The following is a 21,572-nucleotide window of genomic DNA, read 5'->3' as shown; positions in this document are numbered from 1 at the left end:
GGTGAGGCAGCTAAAAGACAAACTCAAACCTTGAATAGATTTTAACAATCATTCTTCATATTATATAACTCTTTGAGACTCAGTCTAAGTATTTCTTCGGAGAAAATATGCTGAGCTGCTTTTATGTAACAGAATGTCTGAAAGTTCTTTTCTAAAACAGTTCCAAAGAGAAAATAAATGGAATGAATTATAACTCATGTCTAGAATTTTAGTTTAAACTACAGAAAAGTATGAACACCCATTGTATGCCATTCTGTCTGCGCTATTTAGTGGGGCGGGGAAGAGAGGTGGGAACTCCAGTAAGTTCCCTGAAGTGATTATTAGCAGCACCACGCATACCTTCAGAAATGACTGGGGGAGGAGGGAGCTGTTGGAGGGAATGTGAGCTCAGTATCCTGCAGTGCCTGGATGCTTGAGGGTACTGGGTATAACAAGGAATTGTCCTGTCAACAGAGCTCCTCCTCCCATTTGAGAAACACTATAAAATTAGAACATGTGTTACAGTATCTAGGATAACACTTCTCAAACTTGCTCTCTGGTCTTATTCCCATAGGATTTCTATACTAACCAAACTCTATTATTTCCTCTCAAACTAAAAATTGTTAGGCTTTTCATATGGCTGAGCAGGCAACAGCCTACTAAAATGTGCCCCTGTCTCCAAATAAGAATGACAAGGCTGGGCATAACACCCTCAAGGTCCATCCATGTTGCTACACATGGCCAGATTGCATTCTTTCTCATTGCCATGTAGTATTCCATGGTATAGATAAACCACATCTTCTTGATCTATTCATCTGTTGATGGACACTTAGGCTCTTTCCATGTTTTAGCTATTGTGGAGAGTGCTGCTATGAACATTGGGGTACATGTGCTCCTATGCCTCAGCATTTCTGTATCCCTTGGGTAAATTCCTAGCAGTGCTATTGCTGGGTCATAGGGGAGTTCTATTGTTAGTTTCCTGAGGAACCTCCACACTGTTTTCCAGAGGGGCTGTACCAGTTTACATTCCCACCAACAGTGTAGGAGGGTGCTCGTTTCTCCACATCCTTGCCAGCATCTAGAGTTCTCTGATTTGCTCATTTTAGCCACTCTGACTGGTGTGAGGTGGTATCTCAGTGTGGTTTTGATTTGTATTTCCCTGATGAGGAGGGATGCTGAGCATCGTTTCATGTGTCTGTTGGCCATCTGGATGTCCTCTTTGGAGAAATAAGTCAGGCAGAGAAGGACAAATATCATATGTTTGCACGTATAGGAGGATTAGGAAGAACTTGACGGAGGAACAAGGGGGAGAAGAAGGGCGGAAATGGTGGGGGAAAGGGAGAGAGGCAAACCATGAGAGACTCTTGAATGCTGACAAAAACTGAGGACTGATGGATGTGGGGGGGAGGGGGGGATGGGCATAGAGGAGGACACTTATGGGGATGAGCACTGAGTGTTATGTGGAAACTAATTTGACAAAACTATTTGTAAAAAAAAGTAAAATAAAAAATAAATAAAAATCATAAAAAAAAAAAAAAGAATGACAAGGCTGGGGATACAGAAGGAAGAAAGGTCTGGTATACTGATAATGGAGGACAGAGTGCTGGGCTGGAGGCAGCTGCGGTTATGAGAATATAGGGCAAAATGAAGTGGTACTAATAACCTTCAGCCAAAACAAGCTCATAATTTTGGAATTCCTGTGGGACTTTCCCCATAACAACACATGAGAAAAGTTACAAACTAAGTTCTTTCCATTATCATCTTTCAATCCCATGATTAAAACATACTTCCATATTTATTTTCTGTCTTGACTAGGGGTGACAATCACACAATCAAAGGTTTGTAACCTGCCACTTTCACCAACCCGGTTCATGCGGAAGGATGATACATACCATTCTGGATGCCTGTCTGGCAATTCGGTAAACAGTCCAACCGTTGGAGACGCTTTCGAGCTGCTGTTTAATTACTGCCTTGACTTCAGCAGATAGTGCTTTCTGACTTGCTACAAATATCACAGTGGCCAAACTCACCTAATGTTGAGCAGGAAGAAAAATAAGGAAGTAATAAACATGTAATTCTATTCACCGTCATAGATGACTTTACCCGAAAGGGAGAAGATAAACTAATTGGAACCCATCAAAAAGGAACAAAATTTGCTTTCCTTTAACATTTATTAATCTTCCACTTTGAGGTCATTAAGCAATTTATCCCACTGCTCAGAGCATTGTTTATAATAGAAAAGAATTAGAAACAATGCCCATAATACGAATAAGTAAATTATGATATAATCACACAGTGAAATACCACAGACTGGTGAAATGGGTAAACAAGAGATACACTTATCTATTAGATGGTTCACACCAAACAGGCAAAGAGAGAAAACATGCAAAAGACTTCATGTAGCAGGATAACCTTTATATAAAGTTAAAATTATGAAAAAGAATATTGTTTACTACTTAGAATATATACCAAGGTAGTAAACGTATAACATGCATGGGCACGATAAACACCAAGTGCAGGATAGTGGTTACCTCTGGGAGAAGGAAGAAGATACTATTAGGGAGGTACAGAGGGAAGTACAATTCAACTGTAGTGATAATATTTTTTTCTTAAGCTAAGTGATAGATGCAAATGTTTTCATACTATTCCTTGTGCTTTTTTAATATTATGTTTCATAATTTAAAACTGCCTCACAGTAGTACTAATAAAAAAGGGACAAAGAACATTAGTTGAAAATGCTGCTTCAATAAAAAATAAACTTGGCTAACTGCGTCTTAGCATTCTGAGGCTGATGCATACAAAGGTGCACATATGTTGGGATAACTGTATGATGTCACTCCCATGACCACTGCCGCTTGCTCATCAAGGGTAACCTTTCCTGGTAGGAATGAGATGGGGGTAATCTTTTACACAATCCTCCCTGGAAGATTAAATATAAAATGAGCTTGAGTAAGAAATCTCATTACACTTTTCCCCAAGCCCTAAATTCAGATGACCACAATACAGAGTGGCCAACTTAAGGCTTACATCTCATTTACGCTTATTTAGAATGAAGCCTCCTCTCAGCCCTGGAGAACTTCCAACTACACATTATTATATAGCTTCCCTGCCTTCTGTTTCTAAAGTGAGCACCCTTCCCAACCCCAGGACTACACTGAAACCTAAACGGGATTCTAAACAGCTATAGAGGTCCTGAATGGGAAAAGAGGAATTTGAGCTAATTTATGATCACTGTTAACATTATATTTTATTTTTGAAAGTACAAAATAGGGTTTAGCTCATTACTACTTTGCATTAGAAAGAAAAAAAATTATTATTTTCACTTTGTAATAAAAGAAAAATATCAGATTGGAGGCTTTGCTAGACTAAGCTGACTTGACAAGGCTTTGGAAGAATGCAGTATTATATCTGAATTAAATAGAGCTTTGTAAATCAAAAGTGGAAACAGTCAAGAGCTCATGGTTCCAATTCTATTCTGACTTTAGCATACTCTTGGTCTTACGTGATTAATCTTTTTAAGTAGTCAAACTGTAACGTTGCCTTCCTAAAGTAATTCCCACTGGACCAGATCTATTCATACTCAGCGGGTTCAAAAGGTGGCTCTTTACCAGAAGTTCCTGCTGCTTGTTTGTGGCCGACCGTCCGATCACCTTGTACAGCTCCATGAGGTCCCCAAGCATTCCATCGCCCAGCACCGGCAGCTGCATAGCAATGGCTGCCAGGCAATGGCACATGAGGGTCCGTGCAGCATCCTGAGCGCTGTGCAGCTGGGTCAACAGGGTCTCAACCACTGACTGACTAAGATGAGGCCTGCCCTTGGCTAACTTCACCATACAGTTCAGAGCAATCTGCACATTGAATAGAAGATGGACCAGTTACACTTTGAAGGAATTAACTGAAGCTTTAAAGAAAAGAACGTGGTACAAGTGATTAGGAAAAATCAAGGAAAAGGTTTTCTGTAGGCATAACATTTTCCTGCCTGAGAAACACATGGTGAAGTGAATCTTACTATTAAATAAGATCTGAAAGTGAGCCATGTTTAAAATGAGAGTAAGTCAGGACTGTATATTAATCACTCATTTCAATCTAAGCCTATTTAAAAAAAAAAAAAAAAAAAGACCTGAGGTGAAAATCACAATGAGGAAGAGGCAAAGTATATGCCAAATGAGATATCACCATGCTGCACTTTCATTGTTTTTCAAAAGCTGCTTCTGAAGTATGGTTTATAAACTTCCCTATGCCAGCATCACCTAGGATGCTAATGAAAATACAGATTTCTGGACCCTACCTATCCCAAACTTAATGGATTAATTTTTTTTAGTATTTGGGTTACTAGGAGTTTAAAGTTCAAAAAAGATGTCCTAAATGACTCTTAGGCACACTGAAGTGGGGAAGAAACTTCTAATTTTCTTTCTTCCTTCTCACCTGAAATCCAAAAATGAATTGGCTTCAGAACTTCTATGCAGGTCAGTTAATGACATTGACTCATATCCCAGCCACCAAAACCAGAAACCTGAAGTCATCTCATTTTCACATAGCCAACTGACTGCTACATCTAGTCATTCCACTTCTGTCAAATCTTCAATATCCATCTCTTTTCCGTTCTCTCTACCACAATATAAATCTCTTCCCAATTTCAATTTCTTGAAAACATGGGCCCATGAACCCACCTTCACACTACAACCATGTAGCTTTCAGTATGTGTTAGGAAGACACAATGTGGTCTTCAGAACCAGATAGGTCCAGAGTTGAAGATCAGCCTGCCTTTGATTAGCTAGGTATCTTTCAACAAGTTATTTTATCTTTCTGAATCTTAATTTCCTTGTGAGCCTTAAAGAGGGACAAATTTCACTACATGGGTTTTTTTGTAAAGAAAAAAATGTATATACAAATTGTCAACAAAGTATGGCACATTACAGACATATGTAAATAACAATAATAACTACTACAAATGTTACAGCATGTCCACTACTTTAGAAATTTTAATATCCCCTCAACTGCCTATAGAATCAAGACAAAATTCCTTGGCATCAAGTCTGGTGACCTCCATGACAGAACTGCAGACGATCTTCCCGATCTCCTAATTGTGTCATCTAGCCACAGTGGACTATTCACCGTTCTTCCAACATGAGAATCACTCTTAACTCTCTCCTCTCATTAGAGCTGCACGTTCATTTGTACTACCAGGGAACTTAATGCATTCTGTTTGGTATCATCAGATAAATATCAATGTGTTCCAGATGGAGACCTTTCTTGACCATCTATGTATGTCCCACTGTGCTGAGGCCAGTGTTTTACTCACACCTGTAATTAGCAAGAAAAGGATCTGGTTTGTTTTCTTTCTTTCTCTTTTTTAAAAACTTTTATATAAATGTATTGTGGCTCCAAAGAGATTCTGGGGAGGAATCATTTGCCAAACTTCTCTTCCCACCTCTTGATTATCAGCTTTTATTTAATGTTACTAATATCCTTACTGTTCATCACTGCGACATACCTTTTGTTAACATCCTAAATTATGACTTTCTTCAAACTGAACCATAACTTAGACAACCTATCATTCTTATAATCTCCAATATCTACCTAATAGCTTTTTACTTCTATTAGCCCCACCTTTCTTAATTTTGTATCATCACAAATCGCATTTCATATTTCACTCCAATAAGAGTAGTCTCATTTCACATCTTAAAAACCTTAAAAATCTCCAGTATCTTAAATATCTTAAGTATAATAAAAAATGTAATAAATTTAAATTAGCTCTCATCAGTGTTACTTCAGATTATAAACTTCCATAAGTGCAGGGTCTCTGCCTATTTAACTTTGCCCTACATTGTCTAGGACCTTCATATTTATTTACTTCAACTTAATAAAAACTGTCAAGTGATGGCAAAATAGGCCAAAGCTCAGATTTTTACTTTGTCTATCCTCTGGTATAACAATGGTCAAAGTGAGAATTTTGAAAGTGAAGATCAAGGGCAAATGTTTCTTTAAGCCAGAGTTTACAAACTACTGCCCTCTGGCCAACATCTGTCTGGTTTTGTAAATAAAGTTTTACTGCCATACCACCATACTTTCTTTTTTCCCCTTATGCACATTGTCCATGGCTGCTTTGTCCTACAATTGCAGAACTGAGTAGTTGTGACAAGAGTGGATAGCCTGTAAAACTTAAAATATTTACTATTTGGCCCTTTATAGAGACATTGCCAATCCCTAGCTGAGGCAATAAAAACAGGCATTATATTAAAATAAATGATGTTTTCACCTTTAACGTGGCTTGAGCACCTGGACTATCATCTTGACTACAAAGTACCAGAAGGGATTCCAGGCCAAAGACAGCATCTTGTTCCAGTGCCAAAAGGTCTAGAGAAAAAAATGTTAAGTTTTACCGTGGTCAAATGGAGAAGATTAAATATGCATGCACGTACATACACACACATACACACACACACACATGAAAAAAACAGGAAGGAATGGAAGATATAGGAAACGCTGCCACATGTAAAGCTAACCTTCCTGAAAAAGTACGTGTCATTACTTCTGAAATGTAAAGGCTATCTTTAGACTTCTATTTTTTCACTACTTTACTAATGACTGTAAAAATATACACTTTACATCGAACTAAAAACCTTCTGCACAGCAAAGGAAACCATCAACAAAATGAAAAGGCATCCTATTGAATGGGAGAAAAATATGTGCAAATCATGTATGTGGTAAGGGGTTAATACCAAAATACATAAAGAACTCCTATGACTCAGTAGCAAAAAACAAACCATCCAATTAAAAACCGGGCAGAGAACCTGAAGAGACATTTTTCTGAAGGACATGTCCAGATGGCCAATGGGTACACAAAAAGATGCTCAACATCACCAATCATCAGAGAAATGTAAATCAAAACGACCATGAGAGATCGCCTCACACCTGTTGGAATGGCTACTGTCAAAAAGACAAGAAAGAACAAGCTGGTGAGGACATGGGGAAAAAGAAACCCTGTATACTGTTGGTGAGAATGTAAAGAGATGTAACTGCTTTGGAAGTCAGCATGGAGGTTCCTCAGAAAACTGAAAACAGAACTACTATATGACCTGGCAATTCCATTTCTGGATCTTTACTCACAGAAAATGAAAATGCTAACTCAAAAAGACAAATTTACCTTCATGTTCATTACAGCATTATTTACTACAGCCAAGATATGGAAAAACCGATAATAAAGAAAAATGTGATATTGATACACAAGGGGTCATTATTCAGCCACAAAAAGAAGGAAAACCTGACATTTGAGACAACATGGATTGATCCTGAAGGCATTATGTTAAGTGAAATAACTCAGACAGAAAAAAACAAATAACCATATGATTTCACTTATATGTGGAATCTAATAGCAACAAATAAACAAGCAACAAGCCAAAGCAAACAAACACAAACTGAGCTCATAGGTACAGAGAACAAATTGGTGATTGCCAGAGGCAGGTGGTAGGCAAACTGGGAGAAGAGGGTTGAAAGGTGCAAACTTCCAGTTATAAGATGAGTAAGTCATGGGATGTAATGTACAGCATGGTGAATATAGTTAATAACACTGTATTGCATACTTGAAAGTTGTTAAGACGGTAGATCTTAAAAGTTCTCATCACAAGAAAATTTTGTACCTGTATGGTAACTGACATTAACTAGACTAACTATGGTAATCATTTCACAATATATGCAAGTATCAAATAATTATGTTGTACACCTGAAACTAATATTTTAAAAAAGATATGTACCCACATTAAATCAAGAGCTAAAGCCGTAAAGGTATAAATAAAGCATAACTGAAACAGTGTCATCAACTTAGCTGAGGAAAATACTAGGAACGGCAAACCACGTAGTATCTTCCTAACCAGACATAAATCTTCCTAACTAGACATAAATCTTTAATCTTTCTTCCTAACTACACATAGATTATGCTCGTCCATTTTCACCTATAACGTAACTTTCTAATGAAAACTGCACCCCTTTTAGGAAGTAATGAAGATGCCACATAATCTTATTAACGTTTTAAGTCAGACCACGAAAAATAAACTCCTTAAGATGTCTCATGTAATAGCAGTACTACAGCATCTTTCCACTGCCATAGGGCTAAAATTTCTCTAAATGTTCTAGAAAGTTCTGAATATATTAGTTAACCATATTTAGGTTAATATGAATGAGCTTTGAGAATACACAGTTTTCTATGTTACATGGTAGACAACACTCATAACTGTATCAAAAATAAAACAGGTTTAATTATTCAAATAAGAATCAACATTTAAAGAACAATTTAGAGAAATGTCACTAGGGGCGCCTGTGTGCCTCAGTTGGTTGAGAGTCTGACTTCGGCTCAGGTCATGATCTCATGGTTTGTGGGTTCGAGCCCTGCGTCGGGCTCTGAGCTGACAGCTAGCTCAGAGCCTGAAGCCTGCTTCTGATTCTTTGTCTCCTTCTCTCTCTGACCCTCCCCTGCTCATGCTGTCTGTCTCTCTCTCTCAAAAAAATAAAATATTAAAAAAAATTTTTTTTAAGTAAAGAAATGTCACCTGAATTAGTATACAGCTTGACAAACAGTGTTAAGACCACTTGAAGGTCAGGATGCTAGAGAAAAAGTAGGTACTAAGAATGAGCAGTGCTGACATCTTGTGAGTGCTAAGATTTCCACTTAAAATCCTTAATAAAAATCAAAATAAACACTGTAACAGAAGAAATATCCAAAATACATTTCTGGTTTTGAACACCAGCATGAACTTATTCAAGCTTTTCTTTAGATCAAGGATGTTATGAATATAATAAAATATAAGCATTTTTCTTTCCTTTTTTTGAGAGAGAGAGAGAGAGAGATCCATCAGCGGAGATGGGCAAGGGGTGAAATCTAGAGTGAATCTTAACCAGGCTCCATAGTCAGCACAGAGCCCCAAGTGCGGCTCCATCTCAGAACCCTCAGAACCCTGGCATTATGACCAAATCAAGAGTCTGCCAACCATTTAACCAACTAAGACACCCAGGCTCCCCTAAGCATTTTCTAGTCAGATCCTAAATTATGCAAATCAGTTTAAATACCCAGAGACAAATTCTATGCCAATTTAATTCATATTACTCTGTTAATTCATTTGCTCCTAGGTGAAACTGCTATTTAAGCCCCACGGGTTAAACTATTTGCTATTGAAGTCCGTGATAAGTTATTTTTTCCTAAAAATTTCAGGCTTTTGTACAGGTGAACAAATTGTCATACCATGGGGCAGTCATAAGCGATTCCTACCCACAGCTCTATACATGGCAAAGTTGAACACTGAAAGTAAATGGGCTCCATGAAATCTTTCAATTTCACAACCCCAATTCCAAGGTCCTCATGTGTAAATTTTTATTTTTCATAGGATTTCACAGGCTTGAGAAAACCTGCTCCAAGAACACTTCAAGAGGCACTAGTAGGTAAAAGCACATGTGCTAAAAATAATAAGAGATTAAAAACCCAAACACACACACACACACACACACACACACACACACACACACACACACACACACACAATTCCACCCAAACTGCAATTTGAAAGTTTATACATAGTATCAGTCCTGATCAAACTGACCTTTTTCTTGACAGGAGACAGTTATGTTAGTTAGGACTCGCACTCCATGAGCTGCAATGCCCCTGTTATTATGGTAACAGCATTCTTGGGCTAACCGGACCAAGTCAGAGGATCTGGGGGAAGAACCCAAGTTTCCTAAACAAGAAGAGAAAAGGAGCACACTTAATTCACTCAGATAGTTCAAAAGCAGTTCAACGTAGAGGTTCATTTTTCTCATTTTCAAAGAAAATTTCTACTCCATCTACTTCTATTTCATCATCAATAAAAACCATCATTCTTGCTTTTCCTGTCAAGATACTTAGAATGGGTAGGTATATGCGATAGGCTGTAAAGATTAGGATCTAAAATGATATAGGACTTTCCCACAAACATATTAATGAAAACTGGCCAAGGAACACAGCAAAAGCCAAAACAACTAAAAAGTGTATCCTGGGAATGTAAATGGATTCTCATTAAAATTAGGATGTCAATACAGGCTTCTGATCAGATAAACCTTACCTTCAAGAGAGGAAAGAAAAAGAGAAAACTTTTAAGTTTGCTTTTCCCACCTCAATGGCTGGCATATAGTTATATGGCAAAAGGCTTACACAGAATTCATGATTTTAGAACTGGAAAGGATTCTGGGATCAATGATTCAATGCTTTCTACAGAAGAAACTGAAGCCCAAAGATTTTAAGCATCTTGCCCCTGAGATCATAAAATCTGTTACTTATATCCTACCCCTGTGCTTTATACCTTAACCTCCATGCTGTAGACTGCAGTGACTTTTTTTTTCCATTTATTTCTGAGAGAGAGAGACAGCGTGAGCAGGGGAGGGTCAGAGAGAGAGAGGGAGACACAGAATCCAAAACAGGCCCCAGGCTCTGAGCTAGCTGTCAACACAGACAGAGCCCCATGCGGGGCTCGAACCCACGAACCGTGAGATCATGACCTGAGCCAAAGTCGGACACTTAACCGACTGAGCCAGCCAGGCGCCCCACAGTGACTTTTTAAATTCACACTTGAAAGTCTGTAACGTAAGGCTTATGTTGCAAATACTTTAATTTATAATAGAGAAACACTCAAGTATAAGTGAAGGAGCTTGAAGAAGATTAAAGCTTTTCAACTTTTTGGCATAGTCTTTTGCTCCTGCTGTCCTTTTTCCACTCTTGTTTATTTTCCATGATTCCTATCAACTTAACCTTGCCTCCCATACCAAGGGTGATCATATTTTTTGAGGCTAAAGGGGACACAATTACTACTTACGAGAGGCATAAACCAAGACTATCTCTGGCAATGTGGGACATATGTCGCCTTACTGATTTCCAGTTTGACATAAAAATACTAGTTCAGGTAAAACCTTAGTGTTTTTAAAATATTTGAAAAGTTTCTTCAAAACTATGGCACTGTATTTCCTCCATTCTTTTTCTTTCCTATGTGATTTGGACAAAACAGACTCATTTATAAATTTACAAACATGTCATGCAACTTATATTTTTTCCTATGAAGCCTCATCACAGGAAACTTGGCAAAACCCCAGAAAAATCCAAAGGAAAAAAACAAAAATCATCCCAAATTCCACAAATGAGTGTGACATTACTTCATTAACTTTCTAGAGTGTTTCTTTTAAATAAATCTTTTTTCCCTGTATGCACATCAATACAATTTAAAACTTCACACATCCTCACGGTAAGTGGAGAATGGCCAATATTTTGCCTTTCAAATATAGTATTTTTTGGCATTTTTCTATGTTAACTGTTTTAGGGACATTATTTTTAAATTTAATTTTTTATTTACTAAGATAAATCCAACTGGTTCAAAAGGTTCAACAAATAGTAGAAAAAGGTAAAAAGTCAGTGAGTGAGAAGTCTTCCTCATACATGCAATGTTATCAGTTCCTTGTGTACCATTCCAGGCTCTATAAATTTGCAAGCGCACATACTTCTCTTTCTCCTTCCCAAGATCTTTTGGATCTTGCTTTTTCATTAAACACTGTATCGTGGAGATTATTCCATGCCATATATTCCTTTTAATAAATGACACTGACTTCTATTGCAGTTGTGCATTATGATTTCTTTAATGAGGTCCCTACTGATGGATTTTTTTATGCTCTTACACCCCTGCTGATAGACAGTATTTTGCTATTACATACAATGATGCTATGAATAACCCTGTACACTTGTCATTTGTCAAATATGTGAATATGTCAGTAGGACAAATTCCTAGAAGTGGAATTTCTGGCTCATTTATAATTTTGATGAATATTTCCAAATCACCTATGCAGACCTTTAATAATTCACAACCCACGAGCAATGCATGAGAGTTGTGGCTCACCCACACCCCTGCTATCACACTTCTGAAGCTGTGCTGATGGACTGGTAAAGTATTTCAGTGTGACTTTATTTAGCATTCTTCTTAGGTATGCGTGACAATGAACATTTTACATGCTTATGAGCATGTGATTTAGACACAAAATTTAAGTTTGTTTTATGAGCTATCCTGCTTATAATTAAAAACTCTAATCAACAAAAACATAAACATTTACTATTGCTTATGAAAATAGTATGATTTTGGAAAATCCTTGATTTTAATTTCTTGTGAATATGACCTAGTGCGGTTATTTAAACCTTTTGCTTAATTCCATATAGAAACTGAAATTTAATGAAATTCAGAATTCTGTAAAAGGACAAAGCTCAAGAAGTGCTTGAATAGTATAACCTGACAAACGCTTATAAATGACTCTGGAATTAAATAAAGAAAAAGAAAGTTATTTTATCTCTAGGTCATTTGGTATAAAAATGCACTGTACATGAGAACTTTTGGGTTCAGGTCCAGGCTGAGGCGCCTGTGTACATTTGGACGTATCACTGCAAGTCTGTAAGCCTCAATTTTAATACTTATTAACTCCTCTCCACGTGCCGTACTTGAAGGGCTACTTGTACAGGAGCAGTGGGTCCTTGTATGGGAAGGCACTGATAAATTGTAAGACACAATTAATACTCTGCTTCCTGCAGCTCTCTTCCGGATGTCAGTCAAGGATAGTAACTATCAGCTGAGAATTTGAGACTGGCTGATTTATGTAGAAAAAGAACTTATGGAAAGCACAATGGCTATGTGACAGATTGTTGATAAAAAAGGCTGTGATAATATATGCCATCCCTTGCAGGCCTGCCCCTTTGCAATGCCATTTTCTAATGCCTTGCCTCAAGAGGTGCTTATTTCTCCACTTATTTAGGCTTGCCTATGTGACCTGCCCTGGCTAGTGAGACATGAAAAAACATGCGCAAGTGAAAGACTAAGAAGTGCTTATATGCTGGTGGCTTGCCTTCTTTAGGCTGATGTGAGGGCCCTGAGGACACGATGTCAACAAGGCTAAGCTAGCCTCCTAAGAGCTGCATACGGAACCACGGTGCCTCTGACGAGAGCCTTTCAAAGCTCCAGCTGGTAAATGAGGCTACCTTAGACCGTCCAGTCTGGTCCAGGTTCCAGAGGACTGCAGTCTTCTGAGTAAAAGCCTAGGTGAGATCAGCAGAAGCCAATGAAAATTGCTGATATGCAGAATCAGAGCAAATACAATGGTGATGGTTTTAAGCCACTAAGTTTGGAGGTGACTTATTGTGTAGCAATGGATAACTGACATAGAAATACCTCACAGAATTACTGGAAAGGCTAGAAAACTAGGCTTAGAAAACAGACAGGAAAATGGCAAGGCTACAGACCAACAAAGATCACTGCCCAAACCATACACAGAATGAGTTCAGCGAAGGTATTACCACCCGGCACGGACTCCTTAACATCACAACTCATACTGCTGCCAAAAGTACCACACATGACACAGCAAACGCCCACTGCTACAGCAGACCCTGGAAACGGGACATGACCATGGTCACTGCACTAGGATGGATTCTCCCACTTCCCTACTTCTTTTCTATTTTTTTAATTAAAAAAATTTTTTTCATTGATTTTTGAGAAACAGAGGCAGGGACAGAGCACAAGTTGGGGAGGGGCAGAGAGAAAGGAAACACAGAACCTGAAGCAGACTCCAGGCTCTGAGCTGTCTGCACAGAGCCCGATGGGGGGCTCGAACCCATGAACTATGAGATCATGACTTGAGCCAAAGTCAGACGCTTAACTGACTGAGCCACCCAGGAGCCCCAATACAGGCATTCTGAAGGTGAATCATCAGGAATAGGCAACTAGGAAATCATTATAGAACTGGGGTAAAGTTTTATTTTAATCATTTTCCAGAGGGATGATATATACCTTAAAGAGGGCATATGACATTTGCCTTTAAGCATCACCACCATTTAGCCTTTGAAATGTACTTAAATCCAAAGGGCACTTTGAGTCACAGGCATACAAAAAGCAAACAAGCTATGTTAAGTATCTGCAAAAATACTGTTTCACTCACATATAATTCAAAACAGGGCAAATCTAGAAAAGCAATATCCTTGAATTACAATCAAAGTGCAAGATTTTATGATGACAGGCATTAAATCCTTTTCAAATCAATCACTAGCATATAACAGAGTATGAGACTGAAACCGTTCTGCATTCTAAGGCTTTACTGAATAAACAATATGACCCATCAATATGAAAAAAGGGATTATCACAATGTCCATATATTCTCCGCTCTCTTAGCCTTACCTGAAGCTATGCTGAAGTAATGTTTGATGGCAATGGTCCCTGACAGTGTGGAAAGAACAGACAACATCCCAAGTTTTAAGCTGTCATAAGGAGTCTGGAGGGCACACTCACAGAGTGCCTGAAATAGAGGAGAAAGGAACGCAGAAGTTGAAATGTCAATATACTTTAAAATTGTCTACTTGTTTTAAATGTTCTAGCTTTTTGAAAAATTTTATCTTTTTTCCCACATGATAAAAAAACCTAAGTCAAACTGCCACATCCAAGAGGAGCCTAAGGAAACATGTTAGCTAAATATAATGTAGTTTCCTAGATGGGATCCTGGAACAGAAAAAGGACACCAAGTAACAACTAAAGGAACCAGGATAAGGAATGAACTTTGTTTAATAATAATAATGTATCGACAGTGGCTTATTAATTTTAACAAATGTGCCATACTAATGTTAATTACCAATAATAGGGGTTAACTGGATGTTGGGTGCATGGAAATCCTCTGTATTATCTTTTCCATTTTTCTGTAAATCTACACCTGTTATGAAGAATAAATCTATTAAAAAAAAATGGTCATCATGACTGATTTTTTATTAAGCCCAGTGTGTAAATTTATATACTCTTTAGTCATCACAAGCAGAACATCTACCATACTCTGCTTACTTGAGAGATATGTATGTTAATTCATATACGGATATTTAAAAAAATAGACTGTGGCAATTCTATCTACTATACAAGTGAATAAGCAGTCTCTTCTCCATCTTGGGTTATCTACGCTATGCCTACGATGATCTGAAGAATTATGAAAAACAAGATGCTTTTCTGTCAGCACAGTCAACTACGAATATATGCTTGTGTTACAGGGACTCCTGCCTCATCCTGTGTATTTACTCTTGGGACATGTCTTGTAAATGGTCAAGCAACTGCTCTGCTAAATTAAACTAATTGCCATTCTTTACCAAGGGCAAAGGCTTAGAAAATGGCAAAACTTAAAGACCAGGGGAAAAGCAAAGAATAAAATTTCAGAAAGGGTTAATAAATTTATAAAATAAAGTTATAAAATTATAAAATAAACTTAATATGTCCCAGATAAAAATAGCAACAAAATCTTGGGAGGGGGGAGATTTAGATCATCTGTTTCTAAAGATCATATGGAAAAATTAAATCAGAAAATATCCAGAAAAATTCTGACAAAGCATAATGATGGACAAAATAAGCCCTACCAAATATAAAATGTATAATAAACCTATAGAAGTCAAAGTTTTTCCTACTCATGACAGAGAAATCAGTCAGAGAGAACTGGTCCCAGACATGGATTCAATATACATAGAATTTAATATACGATAATGACATTTCAAATCAGAGGGGCTTTTAAGTCAACAGTTCACAGACAGCAGGAAGTCATCTGGGTAAAATAAAACTAGACTCTTGTTTCTTTTTTATGGCAAATAAAAAGCAAAACTGTAAAAAGTACTAAGGGCCAACACGGGAAAAGAAAAAGTAAAAAGATAATTGACAAACCTGTAAAAAAATATTCCCATCAAGTAAGGTCAATGAAGGGCCAACAATCTTAACATATAAAAAGTTCTTACTAACAAATAGACAAACAACCTAATAGGAAAATGAGTAGTTCACAGTATTTATACAAAATGGCTTTTGTATATCCAATGGCTTTTAAGTATAAGATGTTAAATCTTACTCATAATTTGAAAAATTTAAATTAAGAGACTTCTTTTCACCAGACAAGATTAAAGCTTAATAATACACAATGCTGAAAACAGTGTGGAATACAGGTGCTCTCACGCATTGCTGATAGAATGTAAAATGGCATAAACCTCACTGATGGGTAACTGGCATTAAATATAAAAATTTTAAATGTATATATCATTGGATCCAAGGACTCCTTTTTTAGAAGTGGTACATTCACAAAGGTGATTTTTTTTTTTTAAACAAACTAGTCAATGTAGCAATGTAATCAGTAACAGTAAAAGTACTAAAAACAACTCTAATGTCCATCAGTAGGATTGGGAATATACAGGGAATACCATACAGCTAGTAAAAAAAGAATGCAGTAGACCTCAGTGATAACACAAGATGTTCCCTAAGATGTACTGCTGATAAAAGGTTCAGAATATGTATATACTGCATTTTCATTTTCATACAGAAAAAAGACGGGACAAACACATGCTTGCATATGGATGACAAATGACAAAATTCAGAAGGACACAGAAGAAAACAGTAATACTGACCACCTATGCAGGCAAGAGCTGAGGGAAGAGATGACTTGTATTTCATTCACTGTGCAACTTGAACTCTGTGAATTTTTTATCATGTGCACATGTACTTTTTCAACTGAAAGAAAAACCTAATTAAGAAGAAAAGCAGCAGCAGCAGCAAATAATCATGGCAGAAATAGAAATGGATTTGAAAAAGAAGGTAGTTTCTGGTAATGGAAGGGAAGACCGTGATTAAGATGAAGCAAACAAGAACTGTGGCAATTAGATTACAATATGGAATATTTGTTGCCTAAGGAGATATGTCCCAAAGAGATGAGAAGGGAGACATACACTGAATAGGGAAGATTAGCTCTGATTAAAAATGACCTTGAAAGTTAGGCAGAGTAATTAAGACCTAATGAGAAAGGTAAAAGGAAGCCAATGGAGAGGAATGATGTTATCAAAAGAATTAGGGAAGATTATTCTGGCAAGCTAAACAGAGTTGAGAGTCAAGGAGGCAACCTACAGCCTAGGCAGTAATCCGGGCAGGTTATGATGGACAATGGCCTGAACCACAGCTTGGTGGTAGGAATGGAGAGTGGAGTGTGAATATGAAAGATGTTCTGAAACAGACTATGTAAGAGGGAATCAACAAGGACTCAATGATTACTACAAAATTTGAAACCTGATGTCTAGAAAATGTTGATTCCATTTAAGATTGAGAATTTACGAGAATAAGCTAATTTCAGAGGAAAGATGGAAATAGGAAAAGACAGGAAGTCCAAGGAGAAATATCTACCACGCATTTGGAATCTGACATGTAGCAGGTTTTTAACTGGAGGACACACTGGAATTCTGGCTCTGCCACTTACCATCTCTGTGATCTGAGCCAATTACTGAAATCTTTGAGTCTCAGCTTGTCTGCAAAATGGGGGTAAAGATATATACCAAATTGTTTTCATGTAAAACATCTCTGGAAAAACATACAAGAAATTAGGCATTGGTTGCCACTGGGCGAAGGAGCTGAGTGGAGGGCAGAAGAGTAAGGGGAAAATATTTTACATATATGTATATATATGCATGTATCCTTTTGCAGCTTTTGAACTTTAACACATGAATGTATTGGCATAAAAAGAAATAAATGTTAAAATAAAAGCAGGGGTGACATTTATTGTCTATAATAATAAAAAGTCCAAAAATCCTGTAAGCTCTACAAGCTACGATGCTGGAGAGCAGTTCAGCTCAGGGAAAAGGACTAGAATGCCCATGCTGACATGAAGGGGAGCAGTCACAATGGCACGAAATAAATGGAAGGAAGCACCCAGCTTCAACTCAACCCAAAGACTCAACTCTGAAGAAAAGGAGCGGTGAAGAATCCAAAAATGATACAGTTTCAAGAGTGGAAGATATGAGTGAGGACAGTTTAGTGCAAGGAAGCCAAGAGAAGGGGCAGGCTGATGGTGCCAAATATACTAAAAGGAAAGATGACGAAAGCAGAAGAGCCTCCGGATTTAGCAATAAGAACACTGGCGACATTTTAAGTGCCGAAGCAAAAGAGATAGGAAAACAGATCTAAATGCAAGTGTATGAAAGAAAGAGTGAAGGATAAAGAAATAAAAGAAGACATAGGTGCTGTTTTTGAAGTGCAAATGAAAGCAGCTTTTAAAAAAGTGATTGTGATTAGGTAATACCATAGTCTTTTTTTTATTTAAACACATAAGCCATTTCCATTTATCTATGTCTTATTGCCTGAACTGTCCTGCCTTGTGCTATTAACTAAACTTGTGCTTAAGAATAAAACCCTCAGCCAAACAGCCCCAGAAGTTAAGGACTCTGTCTTATATTTGTATGTGTTAAAAATTATGCTTCAAAGAGTGCTCTGTATACTAGGAGACATTTAACCTTTTGGGACAATCAAGAAGGCATATGTGAGACATTTATGAAAATGTTATTAATGATTTTTAAAAAGCAAGAAGAATTTTACCATTTAAAAAATTGAAGAAAAATGTTAGAAAATTAATGTTATCTTCTAATTTCTGTCATTCAGCACAGTACTGGGTACCTAAGATGCTCTCAGTAAATGCATACTGATTTCAAGGTTCATTAATTCAAATCAGTAAGCTTAACAGAGTACATCACAAAGTTCTCCAGAGATGGCACATCAATCCTATTTCAATGATGAAATCTGGCTCAAGTTTCTGTTCCAAGGACATAACCTATTACAAACTGTTCATACCAGGGCCATTTTTCAGATCAACAAAAAGGAAAACTCTAACTCTTCAAACAGAGAGCCCTTTCTCACTCACCAGGACCATCTTCTTCACTATTTGGTCTGAATTTCTCTCTCTAGGCTGGCTTACCTCACTTCTTAACTGAAGCTCTGTCCTGAATTACTGTTTTCTGGGTCAGTTCCTAAATAGGGGCTTCTCTTCTACCCTAGAATGGGATTGGTCACCAGGGATGTGCTCCAGAAAAGCATGGCAAAAAATTCATAAATCTTTAAGGTACAGAAAAATGTTATGTTTCAAAGTACTCTGTCAGAGAGACATAATCTCTCAAAATTCTCTATGTCTCTATTGTACTAACCACAAAGAAAAAGATGTAAAAGAACTAATTCTCAGGCTTAACTTGTCATTCCTTCTAGTATCAGGTAAGGTACAAATCAGAACTCTCAGGAGATATAAAACCAAAAATAAATTATGTCTTTGAAAATATCCAGAAAAAATATCTTTTGCTTTGTAACAGACAGGTTGTATAAATCAACTTCTTCAGATATGATTATAATATCAGAATAGTGTAAGCTATTAATACAAATTAACACCAACTAAAATGGATATTTTTATTAGCAAGCACACAAAATCCAAACAAAAATATAAACACATGAAAAAATATTTTTGCTTTTATGAAATTACTTCTATTTTTGACTACTTTAATAATAATACACTAGGGGTGCCTGGGTGGCTAAATCACTTGAGCATCCAACTTCAACTCAGGTCATGATCTCACAGTCTGTGAGTTCGAGCCCCACATCAGGCTCTGGGCTGACAGCTCGGAGCCTGGAGCTTGCTTCGGATTCTGTGTCTCCCTCTCTCTCTGACCCTCCCCTCCTCGTGCTCTCTCTGTCTCTCAAAAGTAAATAAATGTTAAAAAAATTTTTTTTTAAATAATACGCCTTCAGGGGCTCCTGGGTGGCTTAGTCGGTTAAGCGTCCGACTTTCACTTAGGTCATGAACTCGCGGTTCGTGGGTTCGAGCCCCGCGTCGGGCTCTGTGCTGACTGCCAGCTCAGAGCCTGGAGCCTGTTTCAGTCTGTGACTCCCTCTCTCTCTGACTCTCCCCTGCTCACGCTGTCTCTCTCTCTCTCTCCTAGAAATAAATAAAACATTAAAAAAAAATAAAAAAAAAAATAATACGCCTTCATTTTGTGTTTTTAGAACATTTAGAATGAAATGATTTCCTTTAAACCTGGAATATATGATTCCATATGTTAATTATACTACCTACCATCACACCAGCAAATGCAGCAATGAAATAGACATAATTGCTCTTGAAGTACCAAAACCCAAGAATTAATCAGCGGTAGATAAAACTGGCTGAGAGGAAGGAAGGAAAGAGGGAGGGAAGGGAGGCAAGGAGGAAGCCCTAGAAAAAATATAATTACTCTTGGTAATTGGGAGTAAAATTCAAATTTGAAACCAACAAACCATTATCCTGTGTTACATCATTAGCACTGTTTTCCTCTGCTCTATTTCAGCATTTTCAAAAATATATTGAGGCTCTGAGGTAGTGATTATTTGACCATATCTGTTTAATTAAAATCAATATGCTCAGGTTTCAGGCACAGGAAAAAATTCTTTGTGAGAGAAGTAAATATCAAAAAATACATATTTTCAATTAAAATTAATAGAAGAAAAAGTCACAGGAAAGTCAGAATTAAAAACTCAAGGGAACATGTGGTAAAATGAAGAAATACTAGTAAGTTGTGAAATAAACAAAAACAGTTAACATTTAAGTAACCATTAATGTAGCTGTGAAGTTCAGTGCATATATTATGAAAAAAATTATTACTAAAAAAAAACCCTGTATAGCATTAAAACACAAAATGATTGATCATTAAATTCCACATTATTTTAAAAAGACATATGGGGAGGAAGGAGTGGAGGAAAAAAGAGAATTCAAGCCCGCTAAAATTTGCAACATTTCAATGACCACACTTTTCACACATTCTTACATTAGTATATATTGAGTACAGAGATAGTATAGTAAAAATAAATGTTTAATTAGCATGTAAAAATCTTTTTAATTCACTAAAAATAAAGGAATAAAGAAAACAATCAAAATAACAAGGGAAAGTAATAGAGAAAGGAAACAAAAAGAATGTATAAAACCAACAGGAAGATGGAAGAAGTTAAACAAAAACCTCAGGTATATCAATAAATGCAAATAAGTTATGTTACACTACTTAAAAAGACTCAGATTAAGTCTAAAGAGGTAAATCTAACTATTTGCTATTTATAAGAATTAAACCCAAATGACAGAGAAAAGTCAATGATAATAAATTTGGCAGACCTAATGAATACATCCAAAGAAAAAGAAATAAGTAGCAATATTAATGATACATAAAGAATCAGAGGCAAAAAGCTTTAAATAGGAGAGAGGATTCCTTTATATTAATAAATTCTATTTGTGCAATAAGAGAGCATTAAGATTAAAAATTTTTTTTGTTAATGTTTATACTTTTGAGAGAAAGAAAAAGATAGAAGCATGAGCAGGGAGACACAGAATCCAAAGCAGGCTTCAGGCTCTGAGCTGTCAGCACAGAGCCCGACATGGGACCTGAACTCACAGACCACGAGATCATGACCTTAGCTTAAGTCGAACGCCTAACCGACTAAGCCACCCAGGCGTCTCTAAGATTTTTAAATTAAAATACAAATGGATGTGAGAAGCAAATAAATATCAAAACCCCATAGATCAAAAGGAAAAAAAACTAATTTAAGACGGTATACTTGAGTACTATCATCAATAAAGTAGATTCAATATAGCTTTATATTAAAATGCTGTATTAGTTACCTATAATATGTAATATACATATATAATATTATTACAACACATATATATAACATGTAACATTATATAGTATAAAATTATCTACATATAACATATCTGATATA

General features: G+C 36.8%; 1 protein-coding gene across 1 annotated transcript in view; it reads right to left on the bottom strand.

Annotated features, from left to right (window-relative positions):
• The window catches only part of INTS7 (integrator complex subunit 7), an 87,057-nt gene that overhangs the window by 24,790 nt on the left and 40,695 nt on the right, over positions 1-21,572 (bottom strand). Inside the window, exons 8-12 of the mRNA XM_039230100.1 lie at positions 14,196-14,313; positions 9,570-9,704; positions 6,239-6,336; positions 3,588-3,827; positions 1,872-2,009 (exon numbers count right to left, since the gene is read on the bottom strand). Coding sequence (XP_039086031.1) covers positions 1,872-2,009; positions 3,588-3,827; positions 6,239-6,336; positions 9,570-9,704; positions 14,196-14,313 — 729 coding nt within the window. The remainder of the gene's footprint in view (positions 1-1,871; positions 2,010-3,587; positions 3,828-6,238; positions 6,337-9,569; positions 9,705-14,195; positions 14,314-21,572) is intronic.

Source organism: Hyaena hyaena, unplaced genomic scaffold (genome assembly GCF_003009895.1).
Source record: "Hyaena hyaena isolate Hyena2069 unplaced genomic scaffold, ASM300989v1 scaffold_43, whole genome shotgun sequence".
NCBI lineage: Eukaryota > Metazoa > Chordata > Mammalia > Carnivora > Hyaenidae > Hyaena > Hyaena hyaena.
Note: the sequence above shows the minus strand (reverse complement) of the source record. Positions and strands in the feature narration are given on the sequence as shown.